General features: G+C 45.9%; 1 protein-coding gene across 1 annotated transcript; it reads right to left on the reverse strand.

Moving 5' to 3' along the window:
* Positions 1-1,386: 1,386 nt before the first annotated feature.
* Positions 1,387-13,599, reverse strand: INSIG1 (insulin induced gene 1). The gene is made up of 6 exons (XM_050785731.1): positions 13,403-13,599; positions 12,664-13,102; positions 9,651-9,775; positions 9,009-9,175; positions 8,580-8,679; positions 1,387-3,406 (listed from the first exon to the last, which is right to left on the reverse strand). Exons 2-6 carry the CDS (start codon positions 13,073-13,075, stop codon positions 3,377-3,379), a joined length of 834 nt encoding a protein of 277 aa, XP_050641688.1. The 5' UTR covers positions 13,076-13,102; positions 13,403-13,599; the 3' UTR covers positions 1,387-3,376.
* Positions 13,600-14,666: the final 1,067 nt, after the last annotated feature.

The following is a 14,666-nucleotide window of genomic DNA, read 5'->3' on the forward strand; positions in this document are numbered from 1 at the left end:
TTATAATTCAAGGGTGGGGAGCGTGCCAGGTGATTATATCTTAATTCATTTAAACCAATCTGCCGGAAATCTTGCTTAAGTTAAGATCACAGGTGGCTCTTAAAACTAGCCAAACAAACAAAACATCCTTGAATCTATCTTGAGTTCCTACTCAGCCTTGCTCCTTCAGTTGAAAAGAAGTGAACGAGGAAATCTTTTGTAAATTACACACCTTACCCTTCATGAAATGGTTTAATTCCATCACTTGCTCAATAGATCAGAAAAATTCCAGGAAACATTTAACCTCCAAAACTTATTCTAAAACATGAATAGGCCAGGCGCGGTGGCTCACATCTGTAATCCCAGCAGTTTGGGAGGCCGAGGCAGGCAGATCACTTGAGGTCAGGAGTTCGAGACCAGTCCGGCCAGCATCTCTATTAAAAATATAAAAAAATTACCCAGGCGTGGTGGTGCATGCCTGTAGTCCCAGCTATCTGGGAGGCTGGGGCAGGTGAATGGCGTGAAGCTGGGAGGTGGAGTTTGCAGTGAGCCAAGATCGCACCACTGCACTCCAGCCTGGGCGACAGAGCAAGACTCTGTCTCAAAACAAACAAACAAACATGAATTTAGACTAATTCAGTAGGCATTCCTACACTCAATCCACATAAATTGGGTTAATCTCAGGCAAATCTCATCTCTGTAATGAGGGAAATGTTTTCATCATGAGTTCTACCAGTTTTTCCATACATGAATGTTTTATGTTTTAAATATAGTAGAAACCTACTGGTTTGGATCTGTATTATAAAATGTATTGGTACATACAAGGTAAGGCCTTTCTCTACTAGTATTGAAATGCAATTTCACAACTACAAGTAATGTTAAGCCTGCAGGGCATTAATGTTCCAGATGCTCAACCCATCTCTTCCGTTCTCATCCCATCGTGATAACCTGTGAGAGCAAGTAACTCCAGCCACACTGGCTGGCAGCAGGGGAGCTTGCCCCTGTGACAGGCCAGGCACGCCTGCTCCTCCTGCCTGAAAACCGGGTGCCTGTGGTGAGGAGGGTAAAGTGGCAGGTTCCATCCAGCTTGTGCTGCACTTAACTTTCTACCATAAGAAAAACACATACTGTTGACCCTTAAACAACACAGGGTTTGAACCTGTGGGTCCACTTATACACGGAGCTTTTCCAACCAAACATGGTTTATTTGCTGAATGTGAAACCCACGTACACGGAGGGCTTTTAGTGTACGCAGGCTCCATAGGGCCAAGTGCCAGACTTGAGTATGCAGATTTTCACATACGTGGGGTATCCTGGAACCAACGCCCTGCGTGTATCTAACATCCTACATAGAGAATACCACCCCAACTGTTTTTTTTAAAAAGCAAACAAACATAAATACAACACTTGGTTTTGAACCTTTAATAAAAGTAAAAAATGAATGCAAAAAGAACACAATGTTGAAAACTTAGTATGAATGTGAATCTCACTAGATGTTCAAATCTGGCATAGTGCAAATTTTGTTCATACTATTTTACATTTTTACAAACTCAAATCACTTTGGTTCATATATTTTCTATAAACTATTGGCAAAAAAATCGTCCAATTTACATTTTTTTGGCTACATTATTTCTAACAGATAAAGATTTACTTCCGGTTTCGGAGAGAAAGACTTAATGTTTGTGCATGATCGAGTCTGTTTTGAAGATTCACTCACTGCTTTCATCTAATAACTTCTGGTTTTTCATAAAATGCTGACATCTTCATTGGAAATTTTTTTTCATGTAACTAATTGTTTTCATTTTCAGAAAATATATAAGGGGGTCATTCCAAAGTTCAGAATGATCCTATCTTTTTAAAAAACAAAATTCCTCTAAAACAAATTAGCTTCAGGAACTTAAAATTTACTCCAAGACATTTCCCTCAAAACAAAGCAAAAAACCTCAGCAAAGATCATTACATACACAAAACCAAACACAAAGAGTAGCGCTCACAGGCAAGGTCCTCTAAGCTTCCATTCTGCTGACTGCTGGCTTCCATTTAAAAGGAGTCTTTTAATCAAGCCACTTTCACAGAATTTAAAACAAACCAAACACATGTAAATTGCAAAATACAAAAAGGGAAATTTGTAAGTAAAAATGACGAAACCCACAAAACTGGAGTATTTCGAAGGTTGAGGGTTCAGTGGAGGGTGTAACATGAAAGGAACTTCACAACGGAAAGAAGTCATCGCCGAGTTTCCTCCATGCAGCACTGAAATGAATGGAGAACACTTCTCTCGAACATCTCACACGTTAAAAAAAATAAATATTTAAGAGATACAAGGCTCAGATTGGTTTTCATATACATTGCACTTGAAGTTTAAGACCCAATACTTGCAAATTAGGTCTGGTATGGTCTATGCCATTAAATGAATACATTGTGCTCACCAATATCATTGAATATTTAGAAACACCACATGTTTAATGCAGTGACATATGCACTCTCCTTTTTACAAGGCAATCACAGATTGCAAATTTCATAGGGCTGTGGAAAAAAACAGTCATCTCTATTCTGTAGTAACAAAGAAACAATTTTCGCTCACTAAGATTGAAATACATGGCAGACAGGTATTCATTCTTAGACGATTACGGATTTCAAAATAAACTTCATAAACTGAGGTGAAAATTCCAATATATCACAGCGTGGGAACCATGACTTTTCATTGCCTTTTGCTCAGTAAGATTGTCTACACAAACTTCCACGGTATGAAAAGCACAGTTGACACGCTGGCGATACACATACGTGTGACCGTGTAAACACGCCACTGCAGGATGAACGAGCGTGACCATGAAGCGTGGCCATGCCGCGACTCCACTTGGAGCGTGACCTCTCTAGAATCACTGCTGCTTTTCTTGTTTTTTTTTTTTTTTTTTGTTTTGTTTTGTTTTAAAACATAGCCCTATTTTAAAAAATCTTTTGGATAAATATTATTCCTATTACACCATACTTCATGTTTGTTAAGCACCATCAACCTACCTCCTTTGGGCACTGATACAAAACTGATAGTTGGTAATTGAGTCTTAGTTCAAGGCTTTGAAATATGGCAACTTGTTTTAATCACATGAATGAGATCTAATACTTGGGAAACTGCCACCTGCCTGAACCCACGCAGCCTTGGCAGAATGCTGCAGGGCACAGACAGGCGCCAGTGCCGTCAGTCAAGGGGAGGCTTCAGGGTAAGTCATCATATTCTCCACCTCCCTATTCTAGACTAGGTGAACAGTGTTTTCCAGGAGTCATTTGTACAGTCAGCCTGATCTAAATAGATTAAGAAAAAAGATAATCTTTGTCGTAATCCACAATCAGATTTTCTTCCAAAATCTTCCTTGCTCTCAGAACCGGTGGTTTTGAAGACTCAATCACTATGGGGCTTTTCAGGAACACCCTGTGTGTAGAAAGGAAAAAAAAAAAAGGAAAGAGAAAATTAGCACTAAATGTATAAATATTTTAATTACCAATTAAGTAGGTCCTAACATGAGAAAGATTAACATTTATATGACTGAAGAAACAAGACTGAGATGTGGGAAATGTGGAGAGAACTAGAGCCTAAGGCCAGCTCTCCCAGCTCCCCTGCACCTTCTTCATGGCTCCAGCCCAGTGAGCCACAGCTCTCACCTGCAAAATTAGGATAATTCTCTGCCTCAAGGGCTAAGGCCCTTATATAAAGCCTATTATGTAAGTGTAAGATATTGGTGAAAGTGTAACTAAATTAATATCTATATAAAGGAAACACCCAATTTTATCAAAGCATGGTGATGCTTACGGTATGGTAGGTTCCTGAAAGTTCTAACTGCAATTTAAGGGATTGAACCTTTATCTGAAGGGAGGTTTCGGCCACAAACCTTTATTAGTATCCGATGCCCGTGTTATAACCCACCTTACCAGCAGTTTGTTGAAACAGACATTGGAAATAGGTCATGCTTTGTAATACTGAATAGTAACTCTACCCTCAGTTCACACAGAGCTTCACAGTTTGGAAATCCCTTCTACATATTCTTCCTCATTTGACCCTCACAGAGCTTCCGAGAGGTAGACACTACAGTTACTGCTATGACCAGGCACCGCAGGGTAATTCTCAATAGAGAACAGGATTTCACTGATGAAGAAGCAAACCCAAAGAGATTAAATGACCTTCCTGAGGCCACAGAGCTTCTGCTAAAGGGCGAAAGAGAAACCTCCATACACAATTTTTTCCCCTCAGAATCGTGCCTTCCCACGTTACTTAATTGCCCTCCATTAAGAGGAAGGAGCTGAGCTCCTCACCTTCGGCAATGAAGGAGATTACTCATCCAGAAAACCGCAGGATCCTCTCATCTAAACGGACAGGTACAAAAGTCACGAGTCTGGGTTGAGTCACCCAGGTATGCCAGTGACTACCCTGGGGACACACACAGTAAGATCTTCTAGGAAACATACATGCTTTTAGGAACTGATCATGTGAAAGCATTGCCAATTGTTAAATATGAACACTGGGAGGGCTCTATACACACTGCAGTGGGAAAACAAAAGAGCAACTTTTGGCAGCAACTTGGAAAGAAAACTGGTCATCACATTTGACTACCTGTTCACTAACGTGCTGATAAATCAATGGGAAGTGGACTTTTAGAAGCCCTGGTCGACAGAGGCCACAGTGAGGCCTGGCATTAGTGTAAGAACACAAAGACACCAGAGATGAATGACTACCAGCCCGGGCGGACCTGACACGTGGCACAGGGACTTCCAGCAGTGTTGTCTAATCGTGGCACCCTGTAAAAGGCAATATGGATCCTCCTCTCAACCCAGACACCAACGCAGGCTGCTGTCAACCTACTTCCAGGGTGAAGGCAGGTGCAAGCCATGTGTTGAAAGGGCATGTGGTATACTAATGAGAAGCATGGTGCCAGCTCCAACTCTGCCACCCACCTGGCCGAGTTGTTTAATCTTCCTAAGCTGCAATTTCCCCTTTTACAAATGGGCTAATAATAGTTTCTACTTCAAAGAGTTATGTTAAGAGGACAAAACTGGCTAACAATGGAAACGTTCAGCACAATGTCTCCTGCGCAGCAGTAAGAGCCCAATACATGTAAACCCTCAATAACAATAATAGTATTATTATCATTAGCAGCTGAATTGGGTCAATCAAAAACAGGAACGGCAAATTAAATCCCAGGCTGACACTGAGGTGGGCGGGACTCTGCCTCCAGGTGTCCCAGTGGGGCCGGGCAGTGGAAGCAGGGCAGGCTTGACTGCTGTTGGCAGTTCGCAGCTTACTCTTGAGAAAAGACTTGAAGCTACAAACAGCAACAAGTTCTATAAATGATGGTTACTGACTCATTTTCTTTTAAACATACAGGCTGGGCCGGGTGCAGTGGCTCACACTTATAATCCCAGCACTTTGGGAGGCTGAGGCAGATGGATCACCTGAGGTCAGGAGTTCGAGACCAGCCTGGCCAACACGGCGAAACCCCGTCTCTACTAAAAATACAAAAATTAGCCAGGCGTGGTGGTGGGTGCCTGTAATCCCAGCTACTTGGGAAGCTGAGGGAGGAGAATTGTTTGAACCTGGGAGGCAGAGTTGCAGTGAGCCAAGATTGTACCACTGTACTTCAGCCTGGGTGACAAAGCAAGACTCCGTCTCAAAATAAATAAATAAATAAATAAAAATAAACAAGCAAAAAAATAAACAAAAAAACTGAAACAGGCTGATAACAAATGTTTCTGCTATATTTTCGGACACAAAGGACAATGGCATGTGCGGGGGGCAGGGGGCGGTGCGGAAATACCACATAGAAAAAGCTAGGAGACCATATAACTTGAAGCAAAGCCAACTTGTAACTTTTGAGCATGGTTATTCTTGCAAGTAACTATGTTTCCTCCTAAGGGAGGGAAGCATAAGTTAGAACAAAGGCATCTGAAGAGAACTGAGACAGCTAAGAAGGAGAAGGTGTCAAGTGCACTAGGGAAAACCATCAGCACCAAACACAGACCTCGAATGACCCTGGATCTGGGCGGGTCTGGTCTTGGTGCTGAACTGAGCCTCGGAATCTCTTCACCTTCAGACTGTCATCAACTTCACTCTTCGTCACCTCCCTTCACAAAGTCTTACTTGGTGTACGTTTCAACCTTAAACCAACAGCTCTTAGATACTATCCCTAGAACATCCAACCGCTTCCATTTTGTGAGTAAACAGTATGACAACAGTGGAATGTGAGGAAGGCTGCCCTGGGGGAAAACACGCACCACGAATGTGACGTCAAGGGGCCCAGCCTGAGGAACGGATGCAGCAGGAGGGAGGGGACTGCACCGTGAAGCCCCTGGGCCATTTCCAGAGTTTGATGGATGGAAATGAGTTTGCAAATTTTGAAGAGAAAAAAGAATAACAGTTGGGATCCAGAGGTAAGGATTTAAGTTTTTATGAATAAAAATGGTGGTAGGCGGGGTTAGACTCAGAACCTGGGAGGTCAGTTTCATGAGATAGCCCAGTAGGGAAGGGATTAAGGCGGTGATCTCTCTCCTCCAGTTTTAAGATACAAAAGAACATCCAAACATTTTCCCCCAAGTTTAAAGAATAAAAAGGATCAAGAGAAAGCTGAAATAAGGAGAATTATAATTATGTCAACTATCCTATTTTGAGTTATCTTTAACATTTTTTTCTGTAAGGATCAAAGGAGCACAGCAGGAATTACTTAATGAAACTATCTTCAAAACTGAAAACGTTTCCTCCAACCATTTCTAGATGTTTAGAACTTATGAATGTTGTGAAATTTCTGCCTCCACCAAAATAATGCTTATTTCTTAAAACTGATTTAAAAAGCCTTGACATATAACAGCGTCAACCTATCATACAGAAATAATCAACTCTTTAAATGTTATTCAAGTTTCAGTTATAATGTATAATTAGTCTATCTGGTTGAGGACAATTGTATTCTAAAAATCTTCTTAGGAATTCTCTCCCAAAGAGTCCCGGAACAAAAATCTCAAAGCAAGAAAGTGGAGATGGAGTTGCCTAGCTCTCGTTTGAAGACTATAACAGGAATGATGGCGAATGCATGAAAACAATGTAGTATTTTCATGTGGAACCATTCGACCAGATTTTTAATATTAAAAAAAAAACAAGGCCAGGCTCACGCCTAAAATCCCAGTGCTTTGGGAGGCTAAGGTGGGAGGATCGCTTGAGCCCACGAGTTCGAGCCTGGCCTGGACAACACAGGGAGATAACATCTCCACAAAAAATAAAAAAGTTAGCCAGGCAAGGTTTCATGTGCCTGTAATCCCAGCTACTCAGGAGGCTGAAGCGGGAGGACTGCTTGAGCCCAGGAGTTCAAGGTTATAGTGAGCTATGATGGTACCACTGTACTCCAGCCTGGGTGACACAGTGAGCTCTGTCTTCAAAAAAAAAAAAAAAAAAAAAAAAAAAAAAAAAAAAGGCAAGCAAAGTCCTTTCTTCTCCATCATGAGAAATTTGGCAGCACAGACTCAGTAACCAGTGGAACACTGCAAATTCTACTTGTAATTACTTCTGTTTTTGTGAAACAGCCAAGTGGCCTTCAAATTCAACTCCTCACAGAGGTATCAGCTGGCAAAAATAAATGTACTGTTTTAAAAATAGCATGAGGTGCCCAGATAAGTCTTCCGAGAAAGTCCCAGAGCTTATCTCCGAGAGGAACAGCTCTAGGTTTTTTTTAATTCACTTTATTTCAGCCTGCCAGTCAAAGTCAACTCAAAATAACATTTAAAAGTTCACCTCTAGTTTTTTAAATTAAAGTGCTAAGATGCCAATTTTTAACTAATTAAGAACTGCTAAAGCCATCCTGGAGTTCATCTACCTTTCCATCTCCCTCAGGGGGCTGTGAGAGAAGCTCTGTGGGGTAGAGCTGCTTTCTCCTGCAGTAAGAACAGGTGCAATGTTCAGGCAGGACAGTCCATCTACACGGTGACCCGGCCACGTGCAGTGGTGCTCTCATCACCACTCCTCCATGCCCAGGGCCACCTGCCCCACAGAAGGGTGTTGCCTGTCTGAACCAGGCTGTCCCCTTACCCGCCCACACCAGGCCCTGCCCTGGCCCGAGACAGACTCTGGAGCCTCAGGCTCGATTTGCTTGACTGTGGACTAAGAGGCCAGCATCATCTGCATCCACTCTGATTTTGTGAAAAGCAACACCGGCGGACTGATGCTCAGGGAGCAAAGTGTCACTGCACGAGGTCATCCAGATTTGCTTCTGACGGCGAAGGAGGAAGGGACACTCACACACCAGTCACTTTCTTTACTGCTTACTACACAAATTTCAAGAATTCAGAACACCGACCACATCTGCAATTCAAAGGGGCAGTGGGAGGGCTCTAGTTCATTTCTAAATCGAATATTATGAATTTATGAATCTACAAATCTTTATAATTTAGCAAAGAATTAACTGGGTATCATTACCTATTTTTTAAAATACAACCTTTTCTCAGTAATTGTCACTCAAGTCTGAACCGGAACATATAAACACAAAATTGAATGTATCATGTAAAGTAATTCTATCAAGGTAAAGAGACGCAAGTTTTAGAAGATAATATAATATGATCATTTCACTCACCATAGCTAACTGTCGTCCTATGTTCCCCACTGTGACGCCTCCTGAGAAAAATATACAAGGGAGCCAAGAACGAATATAGAGGAAATCTGGGGATGTATACCTGGAGCAAGAAAAGAAACCGTGCCTTAGCAGCCAGTTTCACCTGGCTCAATTCTGCATCAAACATTCTCTGTAGTGGGGATATGCAGAATGCATATCAACCACGAAATGCTACAAAACGTTCATATTTGAATGTTTGGTTGTAACTGCTACTACTTGGTTTTCCTTTGCATTAAGTTATGGATAGCAGCGTTTTTTAGAATTTTGTACCTAAATCTAGATCATTCTATATAAAAACCAAATAAAATATGAAACTATCTAAGCTTTGTGGATGTTTTAATGAAAGTTAAGTAAGCTTTCCAAAGCCAATATTTGAAAACACATACTTACTGATAGACACCATTATACACGAGAAACTGCGTGATCAGCGTAGCTAGAAAAGCTATGGTGATCCCCAGCCCAAGGCCGCTTCTGGAACGATCAAATGTCCACCAAAGCCCCAAAGACAGGGCTGCTAAAGTCAAGGACAGTTGGACGTTATTGGCAAAATCCAATTTCTGGTGATGTAAAAGTTAAGGAAAAGTCTGCTGATTCTTAATAAGATCAAAAACACAAAGAAAACCACAAGGGTCAAAAACATGGGTATTTTATTATTGTACCACAAATAATTCACTGTCCATAAAAACTGTGTAATGAACTAAAGAAAGGATTTGTTGGATACAGGCTACAGTAATCACCAAGATCACCTGAAATCTCCCTGGCATCATTGACTCAAAAACTTAACCATAAGAATAAACTTGCTGAAAGCTATATATAAAATGCCGCTAGCATTTTGACCATAAAACAATATATTTTACTATGAAGTCATCGACAGCCCCATTCTTCTTTCTCTTTTTAGTAATTTGAAATGGGCAGGTACCACCATCATGTTTGTATTACGACATGGAGTCATTTGAGTATATAACAAAACAAAACGCTTCAATGTATAACCTAAGAAGATACTCTGGACATAGCACAGAAAATTCAGGATACAGCACTGGCATGGTTAATGCCAACAAAAACTGCTATGCAGCGCATGACACTGGCCCACTCTCTCTTAAATTTGTGGGGTTCTCCGAGGTGACTGTCGATACAGGGGTACAGCAGGCCAACAACAGCTGTTTTAAAAAAAAGATGACAATGTTAGAATACAGCAGATTTAAGTTCCACAACTTCAGTGTGGTCATTAGTAACACAAGACATTACTCAAACCAGTCCTTTTCCTAGAAAAAATTATCAGCTATAACATAATAGTTAAGAGTGATTTTATATTCTTGTTCTCTTTGAGTACCACTCCCACAAAATTGTACTGTTTAGAAAAGTTTTTAAAAAATCACTATTATTTAGTGCAGTTGAACATGCCTCAGTAAACACAGAAAGGAATCAAGCAGGGATTATTCATATTAACATGAGCAATATGTAACCTTGTATTTAATATCCACATTTGCCTAAAGTACACAGAACTTAAATGACTATGTAGTTCACCTTATCTTTTCATCCAGTGTGATTTCGATCTTACAATAAAAAGGTTAGCATCTGTCCACACCCTGTCACATCATAGCTCTGACACTCCTGCCACCACCCAGCACTGGGACTGGGCACATGATGAGATACATATTTGCTGATGTGACTTTGATAGTCTGGGTCACATGCTCCTAGGGTGGCCCTGGAGTTGATTTTCGGGGGTTCTAGCATGTACTGTACTGGGCACTGAGCACTGTGCACACATGCCCGTGGGCAAGTACGGGGCGAGAGAGCCCCACGCGGGCTTCTCCTATTCTCCATCTGGTTCCTGCACGGTCACGCCTCAAGCTGTGGTAAGAATACCTGACCAAGAAGAGGAAACTCAGCCTCCAATCCCAGCTTGCCCTGGCGGGACCTGGCTCTGCATGTTTGTTTTCTCCTGTGTGAAATTATAAGGATTATGTAACTGGGACACAGAGAAAGAAGGGATCACTGTGGTCCAGAATCGTTATTCTTTACAGACACAAACTCGGATTTTGGACAGGTGGGAAGGAATGGCATTCCAAAAGAGAAGTAAAATGGCAAAAATGAAGGCAGGAATGAATGTCTGTGGGGGGGAGTGGGGTGCTGGCCTGCGGGGTTGGATGCTGGGACACAAGGGTCACTGGGTCCCAGGGCTCTTGAGAACCCTGCAATTGTTTCACCTTGGTCTAGTATGAAAGAAATACACATTTTAGGTTCAACTGAGAAACAGGAAACACAGTTTTCATCAAACATTCAGAAAAAAAAGTTCAGTTTTCAATTTATTAATCATGTTCTAATTTTGGAGTTTTGAAAAACAGACCCCCCCCAAATTAACTTTACTTCACTATAGCTTAATTTTGCCTTTTAAGGTTAAAAACTAAATAGGTAAAAAACATACTATGATATTTTACTTATGCTCTTGGCTGATGGTTTAAAAAAAAAAGGTAGAATATGAGAGCATGAGAAATTGTCCAGATATTCCTAGAAACCCTTGAGGCTTCAATTACAAATACTGAAGGCTAAACTATTTCATTTCTAAGATCAAGTTTTTGGTTAAAGGAAAGAAACTATTCTGCCAAATGTATATGAAATATGGAATTTTAAATCTAGATATATGTCTCAAAAATTTTTCAATTAGTACAGCCACATAAAGTGTTTCAAAAAACAAAAGAGGTTCCCCTCCCTCCGAGAACAAAGATGAAAACATTCTACCCACTACTTAATAATTACAGACATATGTCCTAGTTCTTGAACACACAGCCCTCTGTTAATCTGTTACAAAACTCTGCTGCTTGCTGTTTGCAGTGAGTCAACTGAGGCAATGTGTTTCCACAGTGCAGGAGACACACCTACAGAGGCAGCGGGAGCTGTTAGCATGGATGGCTTGGCCCCTTTCTACCTGCGCACGCTTGGATGTGACTTCACCTGTGATTCGGTTTCCACATCTATAAATGAAGCTACACATGGTATTGCTGTAAGGAATGAACACAGCAAAGCATCTGAAGCCTATGGTCAGCAGTCGGCTGACAAATGTCAGCCACAAAGCAAACAGGATGCCCCCTGCACTGCACTGGAGTCACTTACTCATTTGTTTTCCCCACCAGACTGTAAGCTGCTTAAGGATAGGGGCTTGTGGTGCTACTTTTGGATTAACATTTCAACAGCTTGTAGAGTTGAGGTTGTAGAAAGCACCTGACAAAACCTCGTTAAAGAAACAAATGCTGTGTGACTACAGCAGCAGTAAGGGATTTGCTGGGCCAAGATCAACTCAACATTTCTATAAAAGAGGTTCAATGATAGCCAAGAAATTCTAGTAAAGACACTCAGCAGTCCCCCTGTCCACAGTTCAGACTGACCTAGTGTTACACTGTAAGGCATCTATGCTACTGCCTGGGTGTACGAAAATCTAAACGTCGTAAGGGGGTTACTCTTTTCCTTAAGAACGTAATCTACAGAGCTCTAACAGTTCAGGGAGTAAACGTTTTGGCTTCCGACCACGGTTTACTCAGCGACCCGGCAAAAGGAAGTACTGAGAAGTTGCTCCCCTGGCAACCGCCTCCTGAACACATGTGACGGGTTTGTTTTCAGTTATCCAGCAGGGTAGCATGTTTGCTGCCGCGACCAATGGCCTTTCAGTCCCGCTGCTCACCAGTTCCCCAGGCGGCCAATCCGGGGCGGCTGGCGCGGGATGACAGCTGGGGCTGTACCCGGACGCCAGGAGGGAAGGGCCCTCAGTCAGCTTGGCACAGCACCTGCTTGAACAGCCAATTATCTCCCTGCCTCATCTCCATCACTGTGCTTCCTCAAACTTCAGAGAGCTGTGGCCCGAACCCGCCCTGGGGGGTGCCAGGTCCTCTCTACCCCTCCTTCATTTCTCTAAATCCCCAAACTGGAGATGCACACTTTCAATCTGTGGACAGTTCTAGTTTCAAATGCATGTTTCTCAATAGGCTGAAAAGTACTTTCAACCGAAAAGACACCCTTTTTACTTCCAGAAGAACCGCGGGGGGGTACTCACCAGCTGCTGTCCCGCAGCAGGGAGGGACCCACCAGGCGGAGGAAAAGATGGTAGCGATCACCTCCTCGGGGAAGAGAGTGACATTCCTCTGGATCTGCAGCAGGTTGAGCACCAGGGCTAGGACCACCCCAACCGAGAAGAGCACGAGGCTCCTCTGCACCAGGCGATGATGCCAGGTGTTGGGGTAGGGGCCGCCGGGCTCGGGGCTGCTCATCGCAGCACTGCGGCCCCCGGGCGCGGGGTCAGCGTCCGGGGCACCATGGGCCGCCAGCAGGGAGGGCCCGGACACGGAAGCGCTGATCATCTCCCCAACCTTGGCTGCCAGCCCCGCGGCGCTGGCTCGCGGGGGGCCTCGGCGCCTCACGCTGTGCGCACAGGAGCAACTCCAGAAGTGGTCGTGCAATCTGGGCATCGGTCACCCGCGTCCGAGAGGCGCTTCCTGGAAGAAGGGGGTCATCAAGTTCACTCAGAAGAGACAAAGAGCGAGGAAGGCCCCGCGGGACGCGAACCCCGGCACCCGGGCCAGGCGGCAGCGCAGCCCCCACCAGGTTAGAACCCGGTGCACTCGCCCAGGGCCAGCGGCGGACGGGACCCGCGCTCACAGCAAGCAGCACCCCCGGCCCCAGCGGGACCAGCGTCCCAGAGACCCAACGGGGCCCGCGCCCGCCTACCTCCGGGGAGGACCGGCTGCAGCGCGACCAAACCCCGCCCGCGACCCCTGCCCCAGCCCGCCGCGTACCTGGCCGAGAGGCGCCCGCCCTCGGGCTCTGCGAGCGGAGGCGGGGCTGTGAGGAAGGAGGAGTCGCGGCCCGGGACGGCCCCAAGTGCGGCCGCGGCGCCTGGCGGGCACGCGGGCTTATATGGCGGGCCGCGGGGCCCGCATCACGTGACCCTGCCCGGCCTACCCACCGCCCGCGCGCACCGCCTAGGGGCGTGGCCTGAGCTCGCCCCGCCCCGCCCGCGCGCCCGTCCACAAGCGGTCTGGTGAGGCGGCGGCAACCAATGGGAGGCGGGCGGCCCATATGACGTGCGCACACGCCACCGCCGGCCCGCGCGCGCTCGGGCGGGAGCCGCGGCACGGACGGCGGGGCGCGTGGCGGCTGCGGGGCACGCGGGCCCGAGCGGGACGGGCCGGCTGCGAGGGGACGGCCGCGGAGTTGGGGCCTGGGAGGGGACGGTCTGGCCGGGAGGAGGCGGAGGGAGGACAGGGTGGGGTTGCGGGCCCGGCGCCGCCCCTCCCGGCTCCTGGCTCCCCTCGCCTGGTGTCCCGCGCCTGACCCGGAGGCGACGGGTCTCGAACGCGCAGGCCTCCCTGGCGGAGCGCGGGCTCTGGCGCGGGGCCGGACCCTGCTCAGAGCAATGGCGGGCTTGCATCGGTGGGTCATTTCCTCGGGCCCCTAGTGGCTTTTGCTCACGCCAGGAGAGCAAACCACCCGCACAGCCCAGAAGCAGATAAAATCGAGACCACAGTCCCCAAAGGATCGCGCCTCCATCCTGTTTGCCCCTCGGGTCGCCGTCTAAGGGCGGGCCCGTGCCCGCTCAGAGCCTACATCCGAGTCGTATAAAGCGCTGACAGCGGAGAAAGCAACAGCTTTGCTCCGTGCAGATGAGCAGGGGCTAAGGGAGGACGCTGTGCTCTCTCTCAGTAGCCGCTCTCGGCCCGGGGGCCCTGCAGTCTTGGAAACGTGAGTCAGGCCTGCAGCGTGGCGAGGAAACGCCGCTGATGTGGCATCCTCAGCCTGGGGTTGTGGCTCTAAGCCAGAAGGTTAAAAAAAAGACGTCTTCTTGAGCTGGGACTGCCCTGAGTCCCTTTAGGGGCGAAATTCTGAGCATCCGATTGCGTTTCCTGAGGATGACACGCGTGGTGGGCGTGGACGGCCTGCAGGGGTCCGTCCTCAGCGGTTCCTCTGCAGGGCAGTCTCGTCCTCAGGGGTCTCGTCCTCAAGGGTCTCGTCCTCAGCGGTCCCTCTGCGGGGCAGAGTCTCGCTGTCACCTTCCCAGCT

The sequence above is a fragment of the Macaca thibetana genome, chromosome 3, assembly GCF_024542745.1.
Source record: "Macaca thibetana thibetana isolate TM-01 chromosome 3, ASM2454274v1, whole genome shotgun sequence".
NCBI lineage: Eukaryota > Metazoa > Chordata > Mammalia > Primates > Cercopithecidae > Macaca > Macaca thibetana.